Here is a 16,853-nt window from a genome sequence, read left to right on the forward strand (position 1 = left end):
TTGCAAGGTAGGCTCAAGATTTTGCAGCTCTCTGCAGCTTCATTTGCTTCTAAAGAGGTTATTCACCTCCTAATGGTGGTGCAGCATAGCAGGAAACATAAGATCAAGTCGATCTGCAAAGTGAGAGAGACCAGTTCGGTCAAATGATCTTCCTTTTGGCCCTTAACCCCATGGAAGAATAATAAATAACCACAGAGAAGGAAATTCGTATTTACAGTAAATGTTTTCCCCAACAAGGAAACAGGATGTATTATTGCTTTAGCACTAGTTATCAAGATTAGAGAGGCTATGTCAGCTTAGTCCTAAGTAAAACAGGTGTTGACCCCTCAGAATTGATGATAGTTGAACATTAAATAATAGAGATGACAATAATTCAGTTCAACATCCCTGGGGAGATTGCACAGTGACATTACATTTTAGAACAGGGAATTTCCAAACGAGGCGGAAGCTAGTCAAGAAAGCCCTAAAAATCAAGAGTAAAGAAGTGAATCTATTGATTTGACATGGATACTTTTGAAAGATACAGTATGAGATTTCCAGCAGGCATGCACACCTTTAAAGAAAGGAAGACAAGAAATAAACCACGTGGCTAAATGGCAAACAAACTCAAGAGTTTCTGAGCCAAAAGTGAGCTGTAGCTCACGAAAGCTCATGCTTAAATAAATTTGTTAGTCTTTAAGGTGCCACAAGTACTCCTGTTCTTTTTGAGCCAAAGAAATATCCTTCGGAAAATGAAAATCCAAGCCATGAAAAAGGAACAAAAAGGAGAACAGGCAATATGCAAGAAAGACATTAGGAGGGCCAAGAAGGCATTTAAAGAGCAATTAGCTAAAGTGTAAAAAACGGGTGACACTACAGCCCTTCTACTCCTGCATTATGGCCACAATGCTGTAGTTGAAAGGATCTGATTGAGCCACCACTCAAAGTCCATCAACGCTGCTCCGTTATATCCTTGCTTAGTGGATAGTTCTTTATATCCAAACGAAGAACCAGAGCCAGCAGTGAGAGATAGAAACTAAGCTTCACTGATCAACTTTTGCAGTGTAAGGGTATCCACACAGCCTTCACAATGCTCCCAAACTCCCGCTCACGACTCAGTGTAAAACCAAGCACGGATTCTCCTGGGAAAATGCCATCTTTAGCAATTCCAAGGCCATAGTCAAGAGCGTGGAGGGGTGTCAAGAAGGGTTACATGCTCCTTGAACAGCTAAAAGGGCCATCTGGGAGTGACGTGTAGCCCCTCCAATCCACAGCATTCCCGCCCTGTGCAGCGGGTGACACTAGACTGGAAATCAAACCCATGTTTCCTCCCTTGGCTGGTACAGCTCCTTGACTAACCTCTGAACTGAGAAGCAGACCAGACCATTGCCAACCTGACTGTGTGTTTTTTAAAATACGTATTTGATTCAGATAATATCAACACACATACAATGGTAACATCACAGAGTGATGCAAACATTTTCACCGGCCACATTCAAGTCAATCTAGGGAGAATCAGGCCAATGAGAGGCAAGAGAGTTAGAGAAGAAGGGATAGATAGATAAAAAAACTTGATGGACAGAAGAATGCTGGTCTCCAGAAGAAACACGAGTGGGACTGAGATCCTACAGAGACTTCAGTGGCTTGATTTTCAGAGTTGCGGAGCTCCTGGCATTCCCATTGACATATAGGGTCACTTTGATTTTCATGACTCTACCTTGCAACAAACCTCACCTCACTCAAGGATAAAGGACAAAGCCAGCGGAGACTTTTTTCCTGATCTTTCTCTCCTATAAGCAATTCCTCAGTGCAGCCACCCCTTTGCTGTACTCGCTAGTGTCCTTCCGCAGGCGGGAAGAGTCATCCCTTGTGGGTTTCGGGAACACAGCGAGGTTTATGCGAACAAAGAGCAGAAGTTATTCTGAAAGGTGGAAGTCAAAACTAAAACCTTGGCTGAAGCCTTTTTACAAGCTGGGCGTTCAATATTGCTTCTGGAGTCTGGTACAGTCCATAAAAGGTGGCTGTGCTTGATGGTTTAAAGGAAAAAGCCAATAAATTGCATTCGACGGACAATCCAGATCTCTTGCACATCAGTGTGGAGTGCCACCAGTTGGACTGCTGATCTGGCCGTATTTCCCTTACTTCTGTTGCTAGGGAATTGACTTCTTTTATTCCAAGCCTTTCCCCCATGGCTTCTTCTGCTCCTACTGTCACCCCCTTAAAATGGCACTTCCCATAATCGCTGAACTCAGGCTGTCACCCAAGGGACATCAGTATTGCATATCCACGGCTGAGAATACCACAGAAAAGAGGATTTCCACCTTCTGAAAGGATATGAAGCCATATTGTCCAGGGTACACCTGTCTCTCTAGTACCCTCTGTGACACTGGCAGACCAGGTGCCAGCTTATGCCAATGTCCAGGGCCTCACTGAACACTGACAAATGCATAGCTGGAAACCCATCTGGCTCACCTGTGGGCTAGCGTCGTTAAAATAGATAGTAGTGTTATAAGAACATGTTTAGAATTTATGAAATGTCTCTAGGATGCTGCACGTATTAATGCGACTTATCATATCTGTATCCCAGTGCATAAAGTTGGGCTGTGTGTTGACATTGGTGAGTGACACAACTAGAGCTTTACAAACAGGAAAAGCAGCATTAATTAAGGTAGAGTGCTCGTCCTGCACACAAGATGGCCCACTGAAGGCATACAAGGCATTGTGTAGCATTAAAGGACTGAGACCTTGTTGATTGCATTCCTAACTTGAGGAAGGGGAAACCCGTGCATGAACTCATCCCATCTGCCTGGATTCTGGTGTGAAAGGAGTAAAATAATGCCTGACCAGAAGGAACTGAGGTCTCTTTATGCTGTCTGGATACGATGGGGAAAAATTCCTAAACGTAAACAAGAAATTCCCCCCTGCTGCTTGGCATGGGTCAGCCCTAAAGGACATATACAGCTGCTTATTATAGACATTTACCTTTTCAAATCTTAGACTAACTCACATGTGGGTGTGTTTCCAGTTTTAACCTGGTAAATAACTCATTTCTTTTCTCAGTTAATACATCTTTAGTTAGTTAGTTAGTTACAGGATTGGCTGCTGGTGGTTGTCTTGGGTTTGAATTCTGAGTCCAATGGACCTGGGGTAAGTGACTGGTCTCTTGAGACTGGGAGTAACTTGAATATTGTTAAAAGAACAGGAGTACTTGTGGCACCTTAAAGACTAACAAATTTATTGTAGCATGAGCTTTCGTGAGCTGCAGCTCACTTCTTCGGATGCATAGAATGGAACACACAGACAGGAGATATTTATACATACAGAAAACATGAAAAGGTGGAAGTATGCATAACAACAGGAAAAGTCTAATCAATTGAGATGAGCTCTTAGCAGCAGGAGGAAAAAAACTTTTTGAAGTGAATAATATTGTGAATAAGTGAATATTGTTGTGATTTTTTGCTGCAAAGTGACCATCTATCACAGAGTCGAGCTTGCCTGGGTGGTAAGACAGATCGGAATGCCCCAGGGGACTGTCTAGGACTCCATCTTCAGTCTTAATGGTGCTGTAGGAGTTTACACTCGTTATTCGGCTGGTGAAATCTAAGTACAGAACTCACCGCCAGTTTGGGTTTCTGCCCTGCTTCTTAACAGTCTGCCCTGAGGTTGGTATTCTCACTCATTAGCCACTCCAGGCAGTGAGACACGCCCTCACTCAATTACTGCTTCCCTCGGGAAACCATAAATCAGGGATTACTACTGTGACGGGAACCCCACATACCGTCATTCACAAATAGCCCCAGTCAGCTGTGCTGCCTCATTATCCTTTGCGCCCATTGCCAAAGAGCAACAGGAGATCAATGTGCAGGTTTGCTGGAAACTCCTGACATCAGAGCAGGGTTCGCGTTCAACCGGTTTTCAGCACAGCTATATACCACTTCTCGCTCAAGCTGCTGTTCTGTTCTCCAGATGCTCAGCTTTCGTTTTTAAGAAAAAATGAGCTTCCGGCTATTGTGGTTACAAAGAACACCTCTGAAAAAGTGAGCCAAGGGTAACCCACGAGATGAGCCTTCAGGGAGCCTGGAACAATAGCATGGTGAGTCGTGAATGGCCCCTTCATCTGAGGTCAGTCGCCCAGTGATGGTAACTCAGCACTGTCAATGGTTTCTTTCCTCATGGGGAAAAGAAAAGGGAGGGTCGCAGAGCACATCTCATTCTGGTGCCAAAGACGGGTGGCATTTGGATCACTACTTTTGGGTTTTTTAACCCAATCAAGATGGAATCCAGCTCAAGGAACCTAGGGAGTATGCAGGATTATATTTGAAACTTCCGCACAGGGTAATGGGAGTGGCATCTCATTTCCATGACTTACATGGGCAGAACTTGTTTGTGGTCAGGACATGAGGAAGTACCAGTTCCGTTTCCTCCCCTGTCTGGATGGAGGACATGGTTAGAGGAGGTTGAAAAAACCTGCATCAGGAGAATGGGAGCTGGTTCATATGGGGTTTTGGTGCATCCTTTGGGCATGGTCCACTTTAGTTGAGAATTGATGCCCTAAATCAGCTGCTTACATGTGAATTTTTAAAAAGTGAAATCACAGCCTTGCTCTGTGCTGGTCGCCTCCAAAGAAAAAAATAATAATCAGACAAGTTCATTTTTCTGGGGGTCGATTGCTGAAGCATGTGAACCTGTTGCCAAACCGGGGTGGTGTTCTGAGTCCATCTGGGGGCAATTTGAGTGGAAACAGGCACTGAGTTTGTGGCACACATCCTTGGGACAGAAAGTAACAGAGTCAGCGAGCTTCCCAGCAAACATATTTCCGTCAGAAAATTCCGGTTCAATGAAATCAGAGTGTTGATTTCATTAACATTTTTCAACAAGAATCACCAAAACAAATTGTTGCAACTTTGAGTATGACACGGCACAAGCACTTTTTCCACCCTCCAGGAGCATGAGACATTTCACAACCACTCCCACACAGAACAAGCCAAAGATGCTGCCTGTACAGTATCACTCCTGGTGCCAGCATAGGGCTGGGGAAAGATGAGACCAAGAAACCACTCCTGGGCGTATCACCCGATACAGCAGAGTGCTCGTCACAGGGCTTCCAAACTGTCCAAATATTTGTTTGGTGGGCTCTTTCCTGCATTGCCGGTGCTATCCTTGAGGCTTTTCAGTGGGCAGATTTGTGGGCCGAGCTTTCTTGTCCTAGAAAAGTCACAATGCTGCCAGGTGACTTCTGTGGATGGAAAGACCGTGGCTGTAAAGTGGCCTCCCTAGGCGCTATCCCAATACAAATTATGAGTGATCGTAATAAGGCACCTAAGCTAGGGATCTGGGGCAAAAATCTGTCTGGGGATTGGTCCTGCTTTGAACAGGGGGTTGGACTAGATGACCTCCTGAGGTCCCTTCAACCCTGATATTCTATGATTCTATGACTACACAATCGCACACCATTTACTGCTTGCACCGCAGCGGTGTGAAGGGGCCCCCGTCAGGGATCAGACCAAAAGATCAGTACTTGCCCCAAAGACCTTATTAAATGTGATACATGGCACTGAGGTGCCGGGTGGATGATATCTCCTCTCCAGTCAGGTAGCAGCTGGCTTAAAACCAGGAATGAACATCCATACCAAATGAATCTAACTGAGCTGAGATTTCCCCAAAGGAGTAGATGGATGGTCTTCAAAGAACAAGTGAACCGAAGTTACACCCTTTGCGCCCTCTAGTGCTCAGTTCACCGAAGTAAAGTGCAATCCTGCACAATGTGAGCATCCAATACATTGAACCAAGTTGCCTTGTATGAGCCTACTTTTTTCCAAATCATTATATTATTCCTTAGGGTACTACTAAGTGACAACACTTTAGGTTGCTAGGCAGCTGGTGCACGGAGTTGACCGCCCGTCATGCTGACCAGTATTGTCTCACTGTTTCCTTGTTCTTCCCATCGGTTGTCTCTTGTCCTATACTTAGATAAGATCCTTGGAGCAGGGATCATCTTGTTTGTCTGTGTTTGTACAGCACCTAGCACAAAGGGGGTACTGGTCCATCACTGGGGTTCCTAAGCACTACCACAATACAAATGACCATCCATAATAATTTTGGATGCAACCAGCTATGATCCTGGTACTATATGGACCAAATTCTATTCTCGGTCAACAGTGTTAATTACTCTGTGGGTAACTGGGAACAGAATTTGTCCCCATGTCTTCTTATGAAATGGAAATGCACAATGAAGAAGAGAGCGATTATTTTACACATGTATAGATAATACACAACACCCAGCCTCGGCGCTGCGACAGCATGTGAACGCTGGCCAAGGTTTTCCCAAGTGACTTGAGATTTTAGATGCCTCCGTTTTGGGGCCCCCAATCTGAGGCATTTTAAAGGGTCTGATTTTCAGAAGGTGGGTGCTCAGCACTTTCTGAAAATTAGGCCCCTTTAAGACATCTCAAGTTGCCCAACTAAAAACCGAGGCACCCCAAATTACCCATCACTTGGGAAAAATCTTGGCTTGTATAACTGAAAGCTGTGTTTCAGCTGGTGTTGCTAAATAAATTTCTTAATGTATATAATTTCTATAACATATTTCTAGGCTGGAAATCTCTGTATGGTATTTCTCCTACAACTCAAGGTTGCCTTCTCCGTCGGGAACAGTTACCCAATGCAGCTTATTTTAGTAACTTTATTGCTGCGATACTAGGCATTATAAACATGCAGCGTACCATTGCTTGAATGAGGCAACACACAAATCTGCTGCTAAGACTGCAAGCCATCACATTTCCAGGAGCAAAACAAAAGCAAAATTGAACCAAAACAATTGCAGAGTTCTCTGAAGGCTGCTGAATGAGCAAATTCCAATGGCAAAGGGTGCTTTGTGGAGAAAGTTCTGCAGGTGGCTCCATTGCGTTCATCCCAGTTGATCTTCCCTGTTGAAGTGGTGTTTACAGAGTTTACTGGCTGGCAGTGCATGCCGGATACACCCCACCTTCCTATTAAGAGATTCAGTGAGGCAAGCAGCTCATCTGGATATAAGGAAGACAGGTATGGCTGCCTGGGAAGAGAGGGGTTGGTAACCTTTCAGAAGTGGGGTGCCGAGTCTTCATTTATTCACTCTAATTTAAGGTTTCGCGTGCCAGTCATACATGTTAACATTTTTAGAAGGTCTCTTTCTATAAGTCTATAATATAGAACTAAACTATTGTTGTACGTAAAGTAAATAAGGTTTTTAAAATGTTTAAGACGCTTCATTTAAAATTAAATTAAAATGCAGAGCCCCCCGGACCTGGCCAGTGTGAGTGCCACTGAAAATCAGCTCATGTGCTGCCTTCAGTATGTAGGCTGAGCACCCGATCTAGTATGTAGGCTGAGCACCCAGGGGGAAGGAACCGTAGGAGCAGTCAAGGCCTGGGAGAAAGTTGGTGCTGAACTTTGTTTTATTGTTCCTGCACCCAAACACTAGGAAAAGAATGAGGCTTGGCTTTATATGGGGAGCCAGGAGACTTTGCACAGTAAGTTTGTTTTCGAGCAGAGTGTCTGATATCATGCAGGACCTCAGACTGCTGGTAAACGGTCCCATCAGTGAAATGAAGGGGTTGCTCTGGTTCCATTAAAGTCAAGGGAGTTTTGCCACTGGTGTTACTGAGTTCAGGAGCAGGTCGTAGCTGATAAACGTGGGCTGAATTCAGAACTATGAATAAAGCACCAAACCAGGGTGAATATTTCATGCAGCCTTTTAAACAACGTTGAAGGTTTGTGTTTACCGTCAGGCTAGGGGGCAGGTGTTTCCCCTCTTCCATTCCACCCAATCTGAACTCTCACTTCCAATCCCCACACAGCCTATATGTGTAGCCAATTCTCCCTTTTTTCACTTCTTTCCCCTTCGCCACCCCTTGTCTGTACAGTCTGCCAATGTGCTTCTTGCAGCATCAGACTTGCTGGAATGCAGCCAGTCGACCAGCACTTCTGTACAAGCCAGCACTGCTACCCAAGGGACAAGATATTTCAGCACTGCTCGGGCATGGGGGAAATAAGAAGGGTGGATAAGGAAAACCGCTTGCTGCTCAGAGAGCGCTAAGTTGGGTTCTATTTTATAACCCTAGATCCTTAAAGTTTCCCCATGTATTGCAGGATGGGGAGGGTCATATACAGAAAATCAATGTTATTCCACCCTGGAATTCACCCTGCAGGGAAAGAAACCTGCTGGAAGGCAGGTGGAATTTTAAGGCAGAAGGATATAGCTAAATCCAGTACAGGGTGAGCCTGTTCCTTGCATTCAAAGTTCTTCCTGACTTGAGTGCTTAAGAAATGCAGGCTCTGACCCAGGATATACGTGTAGACTTGGCAGAATTTGATTTTTATGTAATTTTGACAGACAGTGTTGATATTTATGCTTTTTTTATTTGTATCAATTTAAATTCATGGGAAATTAAGGGGGGGGGGATTAAAACATTATTTAATGACAGTAGATGGTGAGATTCCAACAGTTAAAGCTTTAACCATTAAAATGCAAACTGTGAACACCACATGTCAAAGTATACCCAGTAAATAACCTTAAATCAAACGGAGTTTTCAAGCAGCATTTTTGTTTATCTGTAAATTTCCAGGAATGTCATGGGAAATATTGTTTCATCGGTTTGCGTGTACACACAGTGAAATTGACCAATGAAAACAGAAACCTTCCAAGCCCACTCATGTGGTGTTGCTTTCCAACCCAAGTAACTACTCCAAACCCTCTGAATCTAGGGTGAAATCTTGCCGTTCTGGGTAGGAGCCAAGGTAGAATGGTGCAGGCTACACAGCACAGGGCAAAAGGAGCCATGGGTGGCATCCATACCACATTGTCTGGCACATGTGCTAAGTAAGGTTGCAACATGCTGCAGGTCATAGCATGGATGGCTTCTTGTATCTGACCCCAGATAAGTAGACCTTCGGGGGTCATAGCCCACAGTCCAGCATGGTAACCGGTTCCCCAACCTTGTGATGAGGTCAGAATCCCGGCTCACCCTCTTACCTCTCTAGAGCAGCCCTGCAGAACAGGGCAGGATTCAGTCATCAGTCTGTGACGCTGAGGAAAAGCATTATCTGAAGACCTACCAGGCAAACCTATTGGAGCAGGCATTGTGCTTTGGAGGAACGCTGGGGGGAATTCAGTAAGGGGGTGAAAAGTAAAAAAAAAACAAAAAACAGGGGGCCAAATTCTACCCTCTGCAGCTCATGCAGCCCCACTGGGGAAAGAGGCTGTGAGGGAGAATCTGACCCATGTGAACTGAGAATGGCCCTTTCTTGTCTCACAAAACTGGCTTATCTCTTGGCACTAAATGACACCTATTTTGCGGAACCTTTCATTGGGAAGCCTAGCGGATAGAGCACTAGACTGGAACTCTGAAGACCTGGGTTCTATTGCTGGCTCAGCCATGGGCCTTCTGGGTGATCTTGGGAAAGTCATTTCGGCCTCCCGTGCCTCAGTTTCCCCACATGTAAAATGGGGATCCTTCACTTTGAAAGAGCCAGGTATTATTAAAACTAGTGACTCTCCCCATTCTCGTAGCAATATGGGGCATTGAGTGGGCAGCCATTCTGCAAACATCCCGGCATTAATATCCACAAACAGCCAAAGAAAAAGAGCACGAAAATGGTTCATCAACCAGATGTGTGATCGGTCTAAACAAACATACATTTTTTGGAGTTGCCTGAGGTTTAGGTCTGGTTACATTGGAGGGGAAATCTGACTACATAAATAATCCTACTTCATGCACACAATTTTCATTTTTAAGTCTCATACTGCTTTACAAAGTCAGCAAAGCTGCATTAGCCCCATTTTACAGATGGGAAAAATGAGGCACAGACAGGGAACGTGACTCACGCAAGGTGACCCAAATGAGATAGGGGACAGATGCAAAATTGAAACCCAGCCCGGTGCTCCACCCTCTCATCCACAGATAAACACTCATAAATCTCTCTTGTGGAATCAGATTAATGATTTTGGCAGCTATATTACTCAGAAGATTTAAGACATAGCTTGTCTAGAACTTGAAAAAAAAATCTAAAACATTAACGCCTTTAAAAATCATGTTATTTAGTCATACCTCATTTTTATGAAGCAGTAACTCCAGCCAAAATCCCTAAGGCTTTACAGGCAGAGCAGTGTTCCTGATTCTGGCTGCCGGAGCCTGCCAAAAACCATTTTACTGCATGCCACTGGGTTTGCTCTGTTATTCCTACTTGCTTTACATTTCAGGTAGAAACTTTGTGTGTGTGTGCTTGTTTTGATTACAAGTCTGAAATTCACCGGTTGTGCAATAAAACCCCATACAGTCTCTTAATCATCCCTCTGCCTTTCACAAATATTGCCGTGTGCCAGCATGGCAATATCAAGTCAGTGAGATACAAAGAATCTCTCTATTGTGTTTCTCACGCCTTGGGCATGAGCATAGGGGCAATGCTCAGAAAAAACAGAGGCAGCAGGAACTAAAACGTCTGGGGGGAATAATTTTAAAAAGAGAAGGGCAACTAAAATGATTAGGGGTTTGGAACAGGTCCCATAGGAGGAGAGATTAAAGAGGCTAGGACTTTTCAGCTTGGAAAAGAGGAGACTAAGGGGGTGGGGAATATGATAGAGGTCTATAAAATCATGAGTGGTGTGGAGAAAGTGAATAAGGAAAAGTTCTTTACTTGTTCCCATAATATAAGAACTAGGGGCCACCAAATGAAATTAATGGGCAGCAGGTTTAAAACAAATACAAGGAAGTTCTTCTTCACACAGCGCACAGTCAACCTGTGGAACTCCTTGCCTGAGGAGGTTGTGAAGGCTAGGACTATAACAGGGTTTAAAAGAGAACTGGATAAATTCATGGAGGTTAAGTCCATTAATGGCTATTAGCCAGGCTGGGTAAGGAATGGTGTCCCTAGCCTCTGTTTGTCAGAGGATGGAGATGGATGGCAGGAGAGAGATCACTTGATCATTACCTGTTAGGCTCACACCCTCTGGGGCACCTGGCATTGGTCACTGTCAGTAGACAGGATACTGGGCTGGATGGCCCATTGGTCTGACCCAGCATGGCCATTCTTATGTAAAGCCTATTGACTTCGATAGGAACTCAGACCCTGATTCAGCAGAGCTCTTAAGCACAGGGACTATGTTTCATCTTAAGCAGGACTAACTACGTGCTCAAGTGCTTTGCTGAATCAGGGCCTACGTCAATAGGGTTCTATACAAATTAAAAACTTCCTCTAGAAAGTACCCCTAGAAGCTGTGGAGAAGGATTTCCTTTCCTCAGAATTTTTAAATTATCCTAGAGCATTTCATAGAGAATTCTGTGTCCTGGGTTTAAAGACGGATGATCAGTGTCTATCAGAGTCCCTAGCCCAGGGGTGGCCAACCTGTGGCTCCGGAGCCACATGCGGCTCCTTGTACAGGCACCGACTCCGGGGCTGGAGCTACAGGCGCCAACTTTCCAATGTGCCGGGGGGTGCTCACTGCTCGACCCCTGGCTCTGCCACAGGCCCTGCCCCCAGCCCAACCTGCCCCCTCCCCTGAGCCTGCCGTGCCCTCGCTCCTCCCTCCCAGAGCCTCCTGCACGCCACAAAACAGCTGATCAGGAGGTGCAGGGAGAGAGGGGGAGGTGCTGATCAGTGGGGCTGCAGGTGGGTGGGAGGTGTTGGGAGCAGGGTGGGGGAGCTACTGACGTATTACTGTGGCTCCTTGGCAATGTACATTGAGAAGGAGCCAGAATTTACCAGGCCCGTGTTGGCCACCCCTGCCCTAGACCTTTTCCTGTAAAAGGGCTGGTTAGAGCCACAGGAAATCACATCACATCACAGTGATTACCAAAGCAGACAGCCAACCGGACAAGTGGAGGAGGGGATGCTCATACGTTTTAGAATTGATGAAATAATCAGGAACTGTGGATGCATTGTTAGCTAACACTCTGTGACAGCATGCATCAGCCACTCCCTTTCGATCTGAAAAATGCCCAGGTTCAGGGATTTCCCTTTGCAATGTTATCCATGTGCCATCATCCTGCTTTGCATACGGAACCCCAGCAGGGTATAAAATGTGTTTGCCCTGCAACAGGGACACAGTACCTCTAAGGTTAAAGGAAAGAAACGTTGGCAGAGAAGACTATCTCCCAGCACACTTGGAAAACCCTCTCTCAGAAGCAAGGTAAGGCAAATTTATGTTTAACTGAGCAGCTGGTCAAGCAGTTGTATCTGCTTGCAAGTGGAATAATGTTATTGCTGTTTGTATTTTTTCCCCCCTTACTAAAATGGCAGGTTTTTTTAAATTGGTTCCCTGCCTTGAAACCTTTACCCTCCTTGCTACAAGTAAGAGCAGTGCCACAAATATTCTTTGAATTAACCCTGTTGAAAAGGATCTAAGGAAACAAGGGACTTATTTTGCTCATCAATTAATGGAAAAGAGACAGGAAGAAAGAGCACACTTAGGCAGGCTGCGCTGAGATAGTGTGACAAGATGTCCTAAAACTTTTCAGTATAAGCTGCTGCTCACAGGTCTCCTAGGGAAAATCCCAGGATAGCTCTGCTGTTCTAAGACCGAGGCACAACAATTATACCATCAGAAGATTTAAAAAAAAAATTATTGTAAAAGTCCAGATGCTTTTAATGAATGACAGGGTGAGTTGAGTTTTGTATCGCACTGTAACGCGCTAGCGTTGTTTCCAGTTTGGTAACTTTGCAGATATTTTTGTTACACACCCTTCTCTTCCTCTTCTTTTTACCTTCATTAAGGGCCAGAATCTAACACCCCTACACTGAGTGGTACCTTGCAGCACAAGTAGTTGCATTCTTTTCCGGGGGGTTACTCACTGTGAGTAGGGGTATCAAAATCTGGCTCTGAATTCTTACACTGAGCTACTTAGATTGTGAGCATTTGGGGGTCAGGACTGTCTTTGTTTTTTGATGTGTACAGCGCTTAACACAGAGGCCACAACTGGGACTTGTAAGTATTACCACAATAAAAAAAAATGAGTAAACAATTTATAACAGAAAAAAGAGGGTTTTTTTTCTCTCTTTCCTTATCTTTTGACCTTCTTGGCTACAGCTCAGTCTTTGCTTTGTCTTATACAGAAAACAAACAATGTAATAGCTTCACTTTTACCCATCAAGCTGCTGTCTTCCCCAGGAGGAAAACTTCACTTTAGGATCAAAGATGAGCAGAAAAGCCCAAATCCAAAAGAATAGCAAGACAAAAATCAAGATCAGCCTGTGACAATTAATGGTGCATCATCCTAAACTCTGACTAATTTGCTACATGGGTTATAGATATGCTATAATATTATTTACAAAAATGTAGAACCCATGCAAGATTCCTCGGTTCCACATTTAGAACAGAACCTGGAATCCATAAACTTCACATTCCATTTGGCTCTGGCAGTCTCTAAGATGCTGCACGTTGTTTTTTGGTTTCATTCCCTGGGGAAGAATAACTTTCAGCTGGGAATCTTTGTTGTGTGAATGACACAGGCTAGGTTTTGCCTCCTGTTTTCCTGCAAAACATAGAGGTTCAAATAAAGAAAAATATTTTTGTGACACCCAACAAACCTTCGAGAAACAAAACTTACAAACAAACAAACAAAAAAAACCCCACTCTAGTGGGTATTTCTGCTAACCTTGGAGCACTTGTGTGTTTTCCAGACCCTAATTATGCTCTGAATTTCATTTGAGCTGAGCATTTTGGAACCTCATTGCAAACATTTGTTTTATTTGTGGTGTCCTAGGAATAGGCAGCAGGTGTAGAATAAAACAGATCTACAGCTTCTAATTGGCATGGAGAACCCCTAATTTATTTGGGGTGTGTTTACCACAGAATTTGGGCCCTGATTTAGCAAAGCACTGAACTAGGGAGTCCTAGGGTGTTTGCTGAGTCAGGGCCTTAGTAGGCAGTTTAGCTTTCAATCATAGGATATTAATTACAGCAGGTCCATAAATCTGTGGCGTTCCCTCATCTTATCAAAGAGGGAGGTTGTATAACTCTATAACCAGTGCTTAATTTGTGCCAGGATCTCTAGGCTTGGCAGTTCATAGCCCCGGCACCTCTGGCCTTGGTGCATCAGTTATGAATGTTTTAAAAAAAAAAAAAAAAGTTACTTGTGCCCCAGCTCCTCTTGCATTACAAATTAAGCACCGTGTATAACCTCCTTTTATTTCCTTCCTTAGGAGAATCCCCTCATTACCTAAACCAGGATTTCAGGCTAGGAAACAGCAGGCTAATTAAAAGACCGAAAATGATGTGCCCTTTTCAGTTCCTGTTCAGGCCCCAAACAGGTCGGAACACGTCCCCCAAAGAGGATATTAACAATAATGTGGAAAAAGCAGTCCTGAAGGTTCACAGGTAAGATTTATCTCCTCTCAACTTCACCCTTCCTGCTTTCCTACACTCTCCCGAAAGCACCATGACGTTTCAGACGTCCAAGTAAAGAATTGCCAAAGCAATAATTTTAAAGGAGAAAGATTGAGGGATAACTTTTCCTACAGGTCACTTGGCTGCAATTGACACAGGTGAGGTAAATTTTAGTTTTCCCTTATGAGACCTACTCACATCACTGTGACATAAAACATCCTGCCTTAAAGTTTCATAGTTCTTTTTTTAATTGTCTCAGCTTTCTATAATGTATATAATGGTGCAAGCTATGGATGGCGAGATCCACTCATGTGTGTGTTGTGGACTTTGGCAAAGTTATTTATTAACCTTGTAATTGTACTAATTAGCTCTGTAAAGTATTTTGGGATACAGCTTGCATGAAAGACTGTGTATAAAATAAGGTTGCGCGCTTCTCCAATCTCCTTCATTTCAAATGATTTCACTCATTTTGGTGCCTACGTTCCACCAAAATCTTCCCCCCATCCCTGGCTCCCCATTTTTCACTATTATCAGGGAAAGTTATTTACACCAGAAATAAAGAATCTTGAACCTGACTCCCACTGGAGTCACCGCTCACCAGTCAGAGCAAAAGGACACAATCTGACCCTAGACGGACATTATCTAAAAGCCATCACTGCCAGTCAAAAGCAGACTCTTTTTCTCCAGGATTGTCAGGCTAGCTCTCATCTTCTCAAACTTTGCATCCAAATTAAAAAGGAAGAACAGAGTTCAAAAGCCAGGCCTTTTGCATGGACTTCCTTCGCTTCCTGCATAAGAAAGCAAGCCGTTCGCTTAACGCGCCGTGAGGTTGGACCTATTTGAAAGGTTCACGCAGCTATTCCCCGAAGAAAACAAATCCTCTCAACATTTTCCTTCTCTTTGTCTAGTTCATAGTTGTAGCTTCTTGATGCATTTCCTTTGTTTAGTTTATAGCAGTGGTTCTCAGCCTTTTATATTCTAGAGCACAGCAATATGGAAATGGGGTCCACAACCCCCTACCTGTCTCCAGTTCCCTGGAGTTGGGAACACATGGCTTATTGAGTCGGTATTGTTTTCAGACGCTGTGTTAGGCATCTCCCTACTCACCCCACAAGTAAACGGTAATGGGTTAAAAACGAAGCCTCTTGTACTAAATCAGATTCTACTTATTCATTTCAAAGCTTCATGAAAGAAGAAGCCACCAAGCTAAATGATCTGAACAAACAGGACGAGATGCCGCGCATCATAACTGCAGGAGAGGTCAGTGAGAGGAGACAATCGATTTCTAACTTCGGTACTGGATGCTAAGGGGTCGCAGTGACAGCTGAGTGAAATTTTTCAGCTGAATTTTTTTCGTCTCTCCCCTGCCACCCCCGGGCGGGGTCGGGGGGGAGAAACAGATTCAGTGACAGCAAAACGCTTTGCAAATTCATGTCAATGTCACCAAATTGTTCATTTTGTGCAACCCAAAACTTTAATGTGCCTAAGGGAGTTAGATGCCCAACTCCTATTCCAGTGGGATTTGAGTGTCTAACTCCCTTAGTCTCCTTTGAAAATCCTAGCGTTTATTTACAAGCGGGTCTTATTTCTAAGCCCATCCGGTTGATTGTTTCCCTTGGACCACCACAATTAACACACATTGAGAAATCCCACTGAAATCGCTGGGACTACTTGCAGAGTAAGATACTGCTCAAGCAGGGAGCATGTGAAAAATCTGACTCCTTGTTCATTTAGGACCAGATATGTGGGTAATTTCACACTCACATGCGTAAGTGCTCCCTTGGGTGAATAAAGTTTCCACAATCAGTCCCTTAAATCCTAACTAACTGCTTATCAATCATAATGGGTCAAAGTCTTCCCTCATGAAACTCCATCGATTGGCACTTACACCAGGGATAAATTTAGTCCACTGTTTTAACGTTACATGATGAATGCAAAGATTATTTGTATTTTCGCCTTCTCTTTGCTCAGAAACCTCCACAGAACGGCATCCGACCCATGAACCAAATATCTGGGTGTCCGAGACATTTAAAAATTAAAAACTGGGAAAATGGAACCAGCTTTCACGACACATTGCACCAGACAGCAAAGGGGGTAAGACCATGAAACTTTAATGGGGGGAGGGATAGCTCAGTGGTTTGAGCATTGGCCTGCTAAACCCAGGGTTGTGAGCTCAATCCTTGAGGGGGCTACTTAGGGATCTGTGGCAAAAATTGGTCCTGCTACTGAAGGCAGGGGGCTGGAGACTCAATGACCTTTCAAGGTCCTTTCCAGTTCTAGGAGATTGGTATATCTCCAATTATTATTAACTTTCCATGGCAGGGTGTCATTGTCATTTTTAACGTTTTCCTGTCTTTGCAGGTTCTCAACTGCAAGGCCAAGGCATGCCAGGGGGCCCTCATGAACCCCAAAGGCTTGTTGAAAGGCCCCAGAGACAGCCCAGTTCCACCGGAAGAGATTTTACCCCAGGCGATAGAATTCGTCAATCAATACTACAATTCATTGAAAGAGTAAG

At 44.2% G+C, this 16,853-nt stretch overlaps 1 protein-coding gene across 1 annotated transcript in view; it reads left to right on the forward strand.

Moving 5' to 3' along the window:
• NOS2 (nitric oxide synthase 2) overlaps nt 1-16,853 on the forward strand; it is a 54,921-nt gene that overhangs the window by 16,967 nt on the left and 21,101 nt on the right. Inside the window, exons 2-6 of the mRNA XM_044993827.1 lie at nt 12,053-12,142; nt 14,155-14,329; nt 15,520-15,598; nt 16,310-16,432; nt 16,700-16,848. Coding sequence (XP_044849762.1) covers nt 14,223-14,329; nt 15,520-15,598; nt 16,310-16,432; nt 16,700-16,848 — 458 coding nt within the window. The 5' untranslated portion in view covers nt 12,053-12,142; nt 14,155-14,222. The remainder of the gene's footprint in view (nt 1-12,052; nt 12,143-14,154; nt 14,330-15,519; nt 15,599-16,309; nt 16,433-16,699; nt 16,849-16,853) is intronic.

Source organism: Mauremys mutica, chromosome 19 (assembly GCF_020497125.1).
Source record: "Mauremys mutica isolate MM-2020 ecotype Southern chromosome 19, ASM2049712v1, whole genome shotgun sequence".
NCBI classification, from domain to species: Eukaryota; Metazoa; Chordata; order Testudines; family Geoemydidae; genus Mauremys; species Mauremys mutica.